Here is a 14,527-nt window from a genome sequence, read left to right on the forward strand (position 1 = left end):
ATAATGAGACATATAGAATAAACACACATGTTTAGAAGAAAGCAAGAGCTGAAAGACAGAGTGACACTTATATTTGCGAAAAAACATTTGGAAATAGCATCATCGTGAAGAATATTTCTTGTCTCATTTATATTAAAATAATTAGACGAGAGAAATACTCACCAGAGTTCGCCATCTTGGCCTTTTTGCCCATTTTGTTCTGCATGTTTGACCTGCATTTCTCTTTCTTTTTCTGGATGTTCCCTGTCCTGTTCATCTGTTTGTTCTTCATCTCAGATTTAAACTAAAACAACAGTTGCTGCTCAGACATAAAGACGGATTGGCAGCATTGCTGAAATGTTTTTTTTTTTTTTTTTTTGGAGGGGGAGGGAGGAAAGTCATTTGCCAAGTTTCAATTGCACATACATAATCCTCTGTGAGGCCTCATGGGAAAAGAGAGAGAGTGAGAAAGAGAAGCTTATGACCCATGGTTCTGCATCCCTTTTTACAATACCTAACAATTTCCCCTGAAGTCGTGAGCTTAAACCTGTTTTATTGAATGTCTTTACATTCAAACACAGGCAACAACATGCCAGAACTGCACCTATAAAAATGAAGCTCTGCTACATTCTGCTAATCCTCTAATTTTTTTTTTTTTTTTTTTTTTTTTTGAGGTAACAGGTTGTATCTGAATACATAATTTTCAGGCACACCACTGGTGGGAGGTCACAGGTTCAAAAAAGGCCAGGATGTTAGTAAAACATTGCTGTGCAATGACAGTCAACAAGTAAATCACAAAGACTTCAGAAGAAGTCAAGAAAAAAAATAACATTTTGATGCTCTTTGCAATGATGTAGTAACACAAAGAAGCAATTATTCTTTCTAACAATGAAACGCACAATTTCTTGTGATCATAAGCCATGTTGTGAGATCAACCACTGTCAAAATGCATGTGATGGTTTTTCTTCTCCGCCAATCCAGGCTGATTTATGAATAAGAACGTGAACAGGATTGGCCAAATAAATATAAAAGCTTTGGCTGTCAGTCAACAGATGACATTAAAAGGATAGTTCACTCGTAATATCCAACAAATATACAACAAACAAAGTACTAGAGGTTTGGAACCACATCAGGGTAAATGAGGACATAAGTTTCACTTTGTGGTCAACTGTCCCTTTAAAACATGCCATTTTATGCTTAAGATTAGAACTGATCCTAGGACTATACGGACTCCTAAAAAAGAAGGTCAACTACTGGTTGTAGCTCTGAGTATCCATTAATATTTTGTGCAAAATCTAACTGGGATAATTCAATAATCTGTATATTTAGCTTAACTTGCATCATTATTTGAGAGCGCAGATGGAGTAAGGGATAATATGCGATCAGAAAATGATAAACCCAATAGGCTAATCAGGGCCCTGACACGGAGCATATCTCCCGCTTTATTATACTCATTAAATAAATAAATGAAAATACTGATTTGAGTTTAAATTGTTTTATACTTTTACCTATATAAAAACTGTCCACAATGTACAAATCAATCGACAAATTAGTATAATACTGAACTTGTCTCAGCTCTTACAATTGATTAGACACAAGATATACAAAACAAGAAAGATTGAGTTCACAGTCAAAGACGTGAAAGTCTGATATACTGTTTTTCCACGGTGACCGCTGAATTCCAACAATCAGAATGAAGCAAAGAGTTGTGTAAAAATAAAATGAATGTCAATGAGTGTTAAGCAAGCACCTTCCGTGAAGGTCAGCGTTGGGTGGATTTTAGAGCGGTCTGGGTTGGTCTGTAATTGAATCAAATAATATAGTTTTGGGGGTGCAAAGACTTTCTTCAGTTTCTACTTTTTTCTACTTTTTTCTTCAGTTTCAAACCTTAAATCATAAAAATAAAATAAAATAAGTCTTAACTTGCTGGTTGCTTCCACATCCTGACCTGAGGCAAGGACTATGTACAGCATTAGACACTATTTATTTCCTCCACTTACTGACACTTGACGAACATTACCTGAGATCATTTCTCAACCAAGCAACCAAACAAATGCCTAAAGCTTTGCCAAGCTAAGCTGCTGGACTTCAGCCATAACAAACAGAACAGGTTCGATTTACACCGGCAAGCTCTTTATGACAGAACAGGATACTCAGGAATGGAATGGATGAAACGATTAGCCAGTGGCAAAACTACAGCTTACCAAAAAAAAAAACAACAACAACAAAACATCTGGGTCAGCCTCCTTTTAGATTTTAGAAGGAAATATTCTCGGGGTGTTAACCAGAGTGCCAGAAAATGTTTTGGAGATGGAGAGACAGGGCCTACCACTTTCACTCCTTCAGTCAGTAGACTTAAAGTTGTGGTTAAAAGCCAAATCCCTTGAAGAGAGAAAGACTTGGGAGAATCCTTATAGATAGCTATCCAATAATCACAATAAGCATTAAGAAGTGAGAAAGAGATTAGTGAGAGCTAAACCTTGACCAAGCATAGTTTAAGATGGTTTCAGATGACAAGTGTCTAAAACCCTTATTCAAATCATCAAAACAAACCAGACTAAGATCACTAAGACCAGACCTACTATAACCACATAGTGTTTCAGCATGTAAACTAGAGAAGAATGCCTTTCTTGTGGTTTGGCTGCCCTTATTTGCAGAAGCGTCAGTGATGGTGTGGAAGATAGCAATTTCAAACAAAAAAGACAGCTATTAGGTTATGCAACAAGTGTACCGTGAACAACCACATTTCTGTCACATTGCAGATAACACTTTCCAATTACTGCCTTAAGCTAAACAGGTGAACTACTGAAGAATAAGAACATGACGGCCTTATCTTGACTGCCAGAATCACCACTGATTTTAAGGATACCCATCTCAGAAATATCAATGAATTCCTAATACAAGGGAATGTGTTCAGATGTCTAAATGTGTGGTCAGTGTGTATGAGGATTATTTTCTGAGGTTGATTGTTTGGTGTGGGCTTTGCAAAGGGATAGAGATATAATCCCATAACTCCCTGCCTCAGTGAGAAAATGAAAGCATCACAGTGAGGGACTGGACACCACAGTTGTCTTTCAACCTCACACATAAACTTTGCAAACAACCATATATAATCTCATTAACCTATAGCAAATACATTTCGATTTTATATTTAAGAAAATTTGCATTCAACGTATATATTTGATCAGTTGCATCATACATTCCCTGGGAATCAACACTATGACCTATATGTGTTGCTACTGTGCTCTACTGTTTGAGCTACATGAAATCTTTTTGTTACATCAAATAAGATTACCACATTTCAGCTATCCACAGCAATAAATTATTATCTCAATCAGTATTTTCAGCTTGCTTTGAAGTATCTACATTACATCAATGTATTTGGCAGTTTATATTCTTACGTTGCGTTCAAGGTATTAATTCTGTTCATGCATTTCCTGGGAATCAAACCTATGACCTTGGTGTTGTAAATGCAAAGGTCATACTCTTTGAGCAACATACTAAACAGCCTTGAAACAATATCAATTCAACTGATAAGCAAAAGGTGAAGTACAGTTCATTTTTTTTTTTTTTTATTATTATTATTATTTTTTTAGCATTTTTAAAGCATAATACTTGCTGAGTTTTGTTAAATTTTTCTAATGGGATAAGAAAAATAAACTCATTTTCAATTTAATTCAATTTATTCTTAAGTATGATTATCTTATTTTAAGGATGTTTCGATATTTTAACTGGACAAAAAGATAAAAATGTTGATTAAGAATTTTTATTGCAGTTTACACATTGAATACTAAACTCCACTAACATATTCACATACACTTTTTCAAGACAACTTGCACATTATTTTCAAGCCAACCAATCTCATCACTTTTCCATTCTTTCTCTTCTTTTGACTGTAGTTAACTTTGAAAGGGTGGTCAAGCATATCTAAACATGCAGGTAGCTGTGTGTAAGTCCATCTGGGGGCTTATTTCATTGCATGTGCAGACGTGTATGGGGTCATCTTCGCTTAACCACACACACACACACACACACTTACACACACCCTCCCCCCTTACCCCTCTATCTCTGACTATAATCTGAGTGTATTAATCTGTTGTTTGAACTCCTTAAGCACAGACTGTCTATCACATCTGCTCGACTCACCCTGCTAAAGCTTTGCTATTTATAAATCCCAATTCCCCCTCTCTCTGTCTTTCTCTGTTTCTCTCCCGCAAGTTTTTCCCGAACCGAGCCCCGCAGGAACCCTCATTTTACCTTCCTAAATCCCTGTCAATCTGTCCTTAAGCTCCATGTCTGCAGAATCAACTCTTTCGTTATTTCATTTCTGAAGCGACCCAGGTCTCTACTCATTGTGATAAGTCATCTCTCACCGATATATGACCCAATATAGAGATCTATGCATGGCTGATTGACTCCTGTTTGAGAAGTGCCTCTAGTGAAGCGTTCCTCATTCATAATCTGCACTCTAAAAACCATCCATCATCTCTCTTACACTTCACACTACCACTACACTCGAAGCATGTCCAGCTAGGGCTATTTGTTAACTGATATGTGCTGCTAGGTTTGCAGCAATGACATGTACAATAAGGACACTGACTAAAAGGAATTTAAAGGCAAAATAAGTGACCATGCACACTCCAACTATCATGGACAAACAATGATATATGTGCAAGAACTCATGTAGAGGACTTTATGTCCACTATACAGTGTTTGAGCATTTCATAATATAACAAGCACAACTAAATGAAGCAGTGTGAACACATTAAGTTCTATGGCATATTGAGAGGGATAAGGAAAAGATTAAACAGAAACAAGAACAGTGATGTGCAGTTGTTCATAGTCTTACCTGTGCTGTTGTGCCGTCTCCCATCCAAAAAGATTGAGGCATTAGGAAAGAGACATGTGGAAAGAATGGACAAAGGGTGAGAAAGAGAGATGGAGTGAGAGAGAGATGGAGTGAGAGAGAGAGATGAAGCAAAGTCACAGTCTTTGCGTCATCTGAGAAAATTCTCAGATTAATAAAAACGGTTTGATTGCCGGAGCATGGCTTGCTCGCTCAGTCTCTCTCTCGCTCTTTCTTCCTCTTTTCCTAATTTATCTCTAACATATTCACACTCTCCCAATCAAATATATTTTATTAATCCTTCTATATCCTGTTAATTTGTCAGCTGTTTCTGCTTTCACCAACTAATAAATAATCATTTTATTTCATTTACACAGGGCCAGCAAACAGACAGACAGACAAACAGATAGATAGATAGATAGATAGATAGATAGATAGATAGACAGACAGACAGATAGAAAGACAGATAGATTTTATGGGCATATTCAGCATTTATGGGCATATATAAATGAAGAAAGCGGGAGGGAGAACTGGAATCCTAATGATCTAGGAGAGATTTCATCTCAATGTGTCTGTCCCACTTCTACCCACTGGATGGCGATGTGGCTCTGTTTCCCCATATATATGATGCAGAGGGAGGCGGGGCTTAGTACAGGTATTTGCATATCAGGAATCACATGCCTCATATCTTAGTCACAGGAGAAAGATTGAGTAACTGTCATCTCCACTCACCCGAAATCTTTACTTTTATGTCTGCTGAGAACCTCATAAAAATATGTGGTGATTGATGCATCTTTCAGATTCACAACAATGGCATGATAAAACTAAACACAGACTCATTAGATTTCCTGGATGTAATGGTTTAAACACGTCCAGGTTCACTACTGATACTTGAAAGTACTCTGATAAATCATTACTGACTGATTACTTACTCTGCCCTCAAGCAAACCAACTCTTTTAGGCTCCAGCCACTCACCTCAAATTATTTCATGTGGAAAGAATAGAACACATGGGTACTCTGTGTGCCAAACTGTATCAAAACAAACATTGCTGCAGGTTTTTCCCATTTGACATTATCTGAATTGAATCCAGTAGCATATTGACTAAAAGACATCAATTACTCACTATGATTTTTTTTTTTTTTTAACAGAGAACCCAATGACTTTTGTAGTTTTCATGACACATATTATTAGATCTTCCCTGTCCCAGCTCAATGCTGAGGAAAAGGAATACTGAAGATGTTAAATGACCCATTACGGTGTCACCTGGTTTTGTGTGTCCAAAGAGTAAGATAATGTAATAATACCAAGGTGATAGTGTTTCTCTGTCTCTGTAATACACCTCTTTTAAACACCTGGCTTTTAAAGGAATACTTCACCTAAAATTAAAATATTGTCATCATTTATTCACCATTATGCTATTGCAAACCTGTATGACTTTCCTTTAATAATACATACAAGATATTTCGTAGAATTAATTTTCAGTTTTTTTGTCCATACAATGAAAGTAAAAGGGGTCCAAAACAACACTAGATCCCACTGACTTTCACTGCATAAAATTTAAACAAACAAAAAAATAACATGTCTTCATTTGTGTCCCACAGAAAAAGTTATACAAGTTTGGAATGACATGAAGGTGCAGAAAAGCAGTAAAGGAATGACCACCAAAAACAGAACCAAACAGAAATGAGAGGAGAATCTCTGTCCACACATGCATAAACATATAACACAAACATACGTTTGCGTACACATTCCAGTTGCTATCGCACACCCTGTCCCACAGGACTGACAGATGGAGGGGCAGAGGAGAGCTACAGAACTGGGGCGGCCTCTCTGTCCAATCCCCTCTCTCTCTCTTTCGCTGTCTTTTGTGCAACGGATGGGCTGTAAGTCTATCTCTTGCTAATTGCCATAGTGGTTCAAACACAAAGTCTGCCGCTGAAACACTACCCAACAGGGTGTTGTATAGTGAGTAAAATTTACAATGTGTTACATTTCTCCTTCAGCATACATCAGGGAGGAGGAAGGGCTCATGTCTACTGCATCAGTCAGAATTTAAATGTTTAAAGGCACACGTTTCTAATCACACAATATTAATATTTTTCACTGAAATGTCTATTTTTTTCATGATTATTTTGCTCTAAATGGTTAGGTTACAATTAAAAACACATACTTGTGACCGCGTATGACTTATAAACAGGCATTCATCACAATGAATCAGTTTCCTTTGTGATGCATTCAGCACAAAGGAAACTGCAACAACTGTGTTTCCCCACTCAAATATGGTTCATTCTGCCTCTGCTGAGAAAAAGTAGTCAAGTAACATAAAAAGTTGCAGTATATGATACAACTTCTAAAGGAGTCCCATGAGCTATAATGAATGGTTTGTAATGCACAGGAGAAAAACAATGTTGTGAATGCTATTAAGACTCTGCACAGGTACAATGAGATAAAACGTGTTATACTTCCTGCGAAATGTGAGCCAATTGTTATCCATCAAAGAAACCTCAAAGAAACAGACTATCACCATTTAATCCAGCTAAATTCATGCAAAATCTAAACCAACCAACAAACAACTTTTGCAAATGGAACACTGTAATTAGATACAGCTTTTTGTCCCATTTTTTCACAATAATTAGGCTGACACACAATAATTTGGAACAGATTCTGTGACCACAAGAGTGCAGCTGAAATGAAGCTTGGTAAAAAATAAATAAATAAATAAATCGCCACACAACCATTCTTAATCTGTGGTGTTTGACATTTAAATTCACTTTCTTCTCCCCATCTCCAGATGCAGTTTAATTGTGGGAACTTACATTAAAACCCTGTTCCTCTTCATTCCGTTTCGACAAACTGTCATGCTTTTCATCAATTACTTTATTAGGAAAACAAGATGTGGCTCACTACTTGGCCAATTTAATTTAAGGAACAGACAATGCATAATTAGTTTGGTCTTGTAAAACATGTCAACGCTATTCTGGCTAAATAACTATCATCTGTGTAATTATCAAATAGCACACATGTCATTTCTTTTATGCAAACCTCAATGACTGCACACATTGATAGTCAGAAACTGTCCACTCGTATATATAAATGAATGGGAGAAATAATATGCTCAATATGACTAGTCATAGCTTCAGTTATTTTCTGACATTTCTGTAGCTTAAACATAATGCATGGTACTAGTAACACGGGTTCAGTTTCCAGGGAATGCATGAAATTATAAATTGCATGCCTCAAATGTAATCTGGTATTTGATAAGTGTCTGTCAATTGTCTAAATGCCCTACAGTTAAAAGAGACAGTTGCCTTTTTGTATTAGCTGGATGCTTAAATTTGTTTCCTTTTTTTGATTTGAACTTAAAGGGATAGTTCAACCAAAAATGAAAATTATTCCATGATTTGCTCACCCTCAAGCCATCCTAGGTGTATATGACTATCTTCTCTCAGACGAACACAATCGGAGATATATTTAAAAATATCCTTAGTCCTCCAAGGTTTACAATGGTTGTGAATGGCTGCCCAGATTTTGAAGAGAAAAAAAAATGCATCCATCCATAAAAAAAATGAATCCATACGACTCCAGGGGGTTAATAATTCGCCTTCTGAAGCGAATCGATGCATTTTTGTATAACAAATATCCTTATTTAAAACTTTATAAAGTAAAGAGCTTCCGGTGCGACAGCCATACACATTTGACATGCGTACATCCAAAAAACGTTAACTTCCGCAATGTAGTACACAATGCCATGACGTTCTTCACTACGCCATGTCGTACTACGCTATAACGTGTAGTACGTCATGTCATTGTGTAGAACATCATGGCATTGTGTACTACATTGCAGAAGTTAAAGGGGGAGTATAATGCTATTTCATGCATTCTGACTTATTTACACTGTTAAAGAGTTGCATTCTCATCCTAAACATGGCCAAAGTTTCAAAACACAAGTTGGACGTACGACGGAGTATTTCTGTGCCAAAAATACTCTTCCAAATCCTCACAAACTTAGGGGTCTTTTTTTCAAGTATGTGCCTGTGTGACATCAGAATGGTTTATATTCATAGTGATTCAAAATTTATCCATGGATAATGCAATGGTGTATTGTGTGTGTTTATATTTAGCTGACAATTGATAGCTTGCAGACGATCTCTTCACAAAAGCTGCGCGTGCTCGTGACAGCTCGTCACTCTATCTCCGCTCACACGACACGCCTCCAGGCGCTCGGCTGTTTTCGGAAAGACTCTGTACAGTGTATGTATCTTTTATAAATATGATAAAACTAAAGACTTTTTCGGCGATATGAAGGATGCTAAACTACTCTATAGGTACTTAAGTTTAACATGAGATTGGCAGAAACTGTGTGTGATACCCCCCCTTTAACGCTTTTTGGACGTACACCGAATGCGCATTTATAAATATGGTAGAGATTTATCCAAAGCAACTTACATTGCATTCAAGGTATACGCACTTTATAAATTCATGTTTTCTTGGGACTTCAACCAGATTTTATTTCTAATTTGAACATACTGTATGTTACTGAAACATAATTAAATAGAAGAGGTTGGAAAGTTAGCTTAAAGCAAAATAACGACTTTATTCAACAATATCTAGTGATGGGCGGTTTCAAAACACTGCTTCATGAAGCTTCGAAGCTTTACAAATCTTTTGTTTCGAATCAGTGGTTCAGAGCACGTATAAAACTGCCAAAGTCACGTCCCCCAGTGGTGAACCATTGAAATTTTGAAACACATATGATGCAATGAAGCCTTGTTTACTGAAATCACGTGACTTTGGCAGTTTGATACGTGCTCCGAACCACTGATTCAAAACAAAAGATTTGTAAAGCTTCGAAGCTTCATGAAGCAGTGTTTTGAAATCGTCCATTGTTGAATAAAGTCGTTATTTTGTTTTTTTTGGTGCACAAACAGTATTCTCTTCGCTTCATAACATTAAGGTTGAATCACTGTAGTCACATGAACAGTTTTAAATATGTCTTTAGTACCTTTCTGGGCATTGAAAGTGTTAATTGTCCTGCTGGAACGACATCCGGGTGAGTAATTAATGACAGAATTTTCATTTTTGGGTGAACTAACCCTTTAAAGTTACTTTGATATAGTTTAACAAGTAAATTTAAAAAAAAAAAAAGGTCTACCTGTACAACAATAAAGCTCAACTTCAACTAGACAAGACTTAACTCCTTAAACAGCTCCTAATTTCAGATACGGTTCTTGGTTAGATTCTCAACGACTTGAAAGACCTTTAAAATGACCAAAATGATTTGACCAACAACAGATGGTGTTTGTATGAATTTTGAAAGTGCATTCAACGGTTCAGCGAAATGTTTTGTAAGGCAGACTTCAAGTCTTTTATGAAAATATTCTGTAATAAAGAAAGAAATGCAAACCCCTAGAAGTGTTGCAAAACTCACAAATCGCTTCTTATTGGATTTTTTAATAAATGTAGCAGGAACATCTTAGAAGTTATGTTCTGTTCATGTACTTTTAATTAATTCTAAATTAACTTCAAGAATAGCTAGAACACAGAAAAATATTGCAGTGTGGTTTCATGTTTCTATGGCCCTTTAAACTGTTACAAATTATTGCACACTTACATTGATTCAGTTTTACTTTGAAGAATGTTTTAACAGTTTTTGTTCATACAGTGGTGGTCATTAGGGTCCAAACCATATTGGACCCTCATGACTTTCATTGTACAGACAAAAAAAAACCACATCCCTCCAACCCCCTATTACTAAATGATGACAGAATTTTCATTTTTCGGTGAACTTTGTGCGCACGGCCTGCCTCAAAGACAATCACAGTCTATGCTTATCTTCTCAAGGACACTACTTGTGAAGTGAAGATAAACTCTAGTAAAACCTAAAGCCCTTAAGACAACATAAGAGCCCATCGGATGCCTGCGGCGACTGTGGTCCACCACAACATTCTCAACCAAGACCCATTAAGACTGGTAGCCCCAATTCCATACACAAATCCACAGTGGAATATTTCATGCAAGTTGCTTGTTGAATTTATTTCTGTTAATGACATTCCCTCTATTGGTGTTATGAGGACTGTAAAGTGAGGCTGAGTGTGCGATTATAAAAAGGGGTAATCATATCGGTTTACAGCAAACACACACAGCATGAAGCCACACTTTTACGTGCTTTATAAAGGCTGACAAGTTTTCCCTCTTGCACTATCATTCCTTTTAAAGTTCAACCATTTCTTCTACCTCCCTCCATTCCATATGAAGCTGTTTCTCATTAGGGCTTAAACAGAGAGTTAGGCTCTCTGTTCCCATAATTAAGGCATTCCTAAAATCAATCCCTCCTCTTAAATCCCTTGGTCTAATCCATCTCTTTCCCAGTAGCAAGGCATTCCTCTGATCGGATACTAGCATCTCAAGGTGTGCAAGATAGTGGATTATGTACTTTAGCCTGTGTGTTTTGTTAAGAACTGTGTTTGTGTGTGCTCCTGTGTTCCTGACCTCCCCTCTTTGACCCTTTTGTCTTACTACGAAATCCAATTTCAGGCCTCAGTAACCCTCTCTGATCCCAAATACTGAAGAAACTACAGCAGTCACACTTTTAAGCTGGTCACTGACGAACACGCCCATAATGCTGCGGGACCTGACACATCAATCAAAGGCGCTGTCCCCCCATCCGACCTGCACTCCCACAGATGACCCTTGACTTCTGACCTCTAGCCTGTCTGCCACGGTGGGTGCTATTGAGGGCGGATCCATGAGATGGGGGCTAATTAGGTCAGATTGCGGCGAGCTGTGCATTACAGATGAAATTGGAAACACATGCTGTGGCCCACAGCGTGAGAGAGAGAGAGAACACCGGGAGAGAGGTAATAGTGGTGCTGTGGGTGAGGAAAATGGAGGTAATGTAAGGTGGAGTGGTGAGGTTTTGATGTGGGGGGATATAGAAAGGAAAAATGGATTTAATGAATGAATGACACCTCTTTTGGAGGCCATAAGTCTAACCTCAGGCTCAGGAGAGCGTCTGTGGACAGCATACTGGTCTCCTTGACAGCTCCGCTATTTTCAATAATTGCTATAATGGCTATGTAACAGATTGTAATTGCTTTGATATTTGAGGTTTGAGGTGGGATATCCATTGCCATGGAAATAAAACTGATGTGTAGACACACTATGAGCAGGAAACACAAAGAAAATAAAATGTTCCACAAGTATAATAATTACTTAAAAGCTTTTTCAGAGTTTTAAAGAAGAATGTATTACTATTAGTAATTAAATATTAAATAATATTAATATTTATTACATTTGATCATTATATTTCTTAACATTTTAGATGTTTTAGATATTTATTATTTCAATATTGTTTTAATAATGACATTTGATGTATATGGGTCATTGACGAATAAAGAGTAAAAAAAAACAATATATACATAGGTATAATTAATTTTGAAGTTTTACTAAGTGTTAACAATGAGATTATGTGGTTTTTATAATCAATTAACACTGCTTTTGTCATTTTTAAAAGATGGACAAAATGTGTCACCAAAAAAGTCATTCGGTTTAACTAAAATTTCGGTTTTACCAAATGACACCTTTGGTTATACCGAATGACGATGTTTTCAAACAATGCTAACAGGCTGATATCTAGCTAGCTAGCTAGTTAGCTTGCTAGCTAGCAAACAAAAGGACAATTAAACATTTTATATTTAGTACAAGTTTTTAAAATATTACAACATTTTCCATGTTTTATGGCGGTTGTACCGAACGACCTGATGTTTCGGGACATGCGAATAAGCAAGTGAAATTTTTCAAATAGTTAAAAGAAAGTTAGTTACTTTGCTTCATGACCATGTGGTCCTTTGCAGGTGTCTGAATGATGTCACATCCTGTCACATGATACTGACCGCATGACTTGATCCAAAATGTTCCCTTTATATCGGTTACTCCAAATGACATTCTTTCTCATAACAAAGCAACGACTTCTACACATAATTTTAATACCATGTTGCACTATGTTAATATATGATGTTATAAAATCATGCCAGAATAAAAAAATATATACATTATTACATTTTAAGATGTTTTAATCATAAATGAAATGGCTGTATTGGCCTTTGGATGGTTAAACCAAGTGACCTTTTGACACTTCAAAATCAAAATACCTTTATATGTAGCAAAATATAATTAAAACCTTTTGGATTCAATAAAAGAGATCTAGTTGTACTACCTTACATACTTTGGATGTCATGTCTTTATTATTATTAAGGCCTTTGAACAAAAAAATGACCCCTCACATCATTGACCCATATATATATAAAATATATATAAATGCTGGCAGAATTTTTAACTTTCCTTTTAAGGGAATGCATGGCCTAAGATAATTTAAGGGAATGCATGGCCTAAGATGACATAAGGATGGACAGCGGTCCACCACAACATCCTTAATATATAATTATATTATATAATATTATATATTATATTATATTATATTATATATATATATATATATAACATTATTGTTTTAATTGTATTTTATGTAGACATACTTAAAACTAATAAACAAAATTACTAAAAATGTAACTAAAATTAAAACAGAAAATAGAAAATAATTCAAAATAATAAAATGATATAAATTATCCTAAAAACTGTAATAGTATCTCAATGATACTAAAATAACACTAATATAATTATAATAAGCAGCATCTATTTATTGAACGCCTTTTCCAAAGCTCAAGGTTATTTACAGTATCGTGCGAAGGATAGTCTCTTATCTGTGGTAGGTTTTGGCATCTGAAAGATGTGCAATTTCGTCAGCGGCTCTTGTCTATGACTCAGTGTCAGTGACGTGTGGTGTGGTCCTTGTGTGATGAGTTGCCCTGGTGTTTGGGGTGTAGAGTAGTAAAAGGTCTTTCACGAAAACAAGTAATGCTGGTTCACTCTACACTAATATGGCCTTTTGCCAAATTAAGATGCAGGAATATGTTTTTATCCTTCAACTACAAGGTGCTGGAGATTTCTGTGCATGAGTGTTTAGCCATTTGAGTGCAAGTGTGTGAAAGAACTATTGTACCTGCGTTTAAGTTTGTCCCTTCGTTTCCTTTCTACCTTTGTTCGCCTGTCATCTCGCTCAATACCTCAGTGACTCCTCTCTCTCAATCATTCTCTGTTCTTGCGGCTCTCTCATACTCACTCCTTCAATCTCACCAATACGCCCTGGGGAAGAAATATCTAAGTGCATACGAAACAAGTTCAGACAAAACCAGAGACACAGAATAGTGTTAAGGAGGTAAGGACTGGGAGTGAATGACACTAAAAGCCAAGAGGCAGGAACAGCGTCAGGACAGGACAGAAGCAAAGATATGAGGGGGGCCGGACCGCATTTTAGACCTCACTGAGCTTTGTATTTGTGTGTGTGTGTGCGTGCGCACCCGTGTTTGTGTGTGTTAAATATGAAGTTCCACACCGGTTCCCCGTTCCTCATTTGAAAACCTCTTTTCTGTACCCCTCTCTTTCTCTTATTCTCTCCCCCATCTCTCTCATCCCCTAACTCTTTCATGGACAGTCTCACAGGGGCAGGGTTGTAACAGAACACTTCTCTCTTTTGTGTCCTTTCTTTTCCTTATCCTTTCATCTTTTTAAACTTTCTGGGGAAATGGGTTTTGGTGGGATGGAAATTTCTACTAGGTGAAAGGAGGAAAGAGAAGGGGAAAAC

At 36.7% G+C, this 14,527-nt stretch overlaps 1 protein-coding gene across 4 annotated transcripts in view; it reads right to left on the reverse strand.

Annotated features, from left to right (window-relative positions):
- The window catches only part of slc1a9 (solute carrier family 1 member 9), a 35,281-nt gene that overhangs the window by 19,618 nt on the left and 1,136 nt on the right, over positions 1–14,527 (reverse strand). The window contains exon 1 of one of the 4 annotated variants that reach the window (XM_051887565.1): positions 4,829–4,933. The exons of 2 other annotated variants lie outside the window; for them this stretch is intronic. Coding sequence is in view for 1 of the 2 variants with exons in the window: in XM_051887562.1 (XP_051743522.1) it covers positions 163–271 (109 nt within the window). In the remaining variant the exon portion in view is untranslated. Of the gene's footprint in view, positions 1–162; positions 873–4,828; positions 4,934–14,527 lie in introns of those variants that run through there. One more of the 4 variants, XM_051887562.1, reaches the window with a different exon arrangement.

This window comes from Ctenopharyngodon idella, chromosome 3, assembly GCF_019924925.1.
Source record: "Ctenopharyngodon idella isolate HZGC_01 chromosome 3, HZGC01, whole genome shotgun sequence".
Classification (NCBI taxonomy): Eukaryota; Metazoa; Chordata; class Actinopteri; order Cypriniformes; family Xenocyprididae; genus Ctenopharyngodon; species Ctenopharyngodon idella.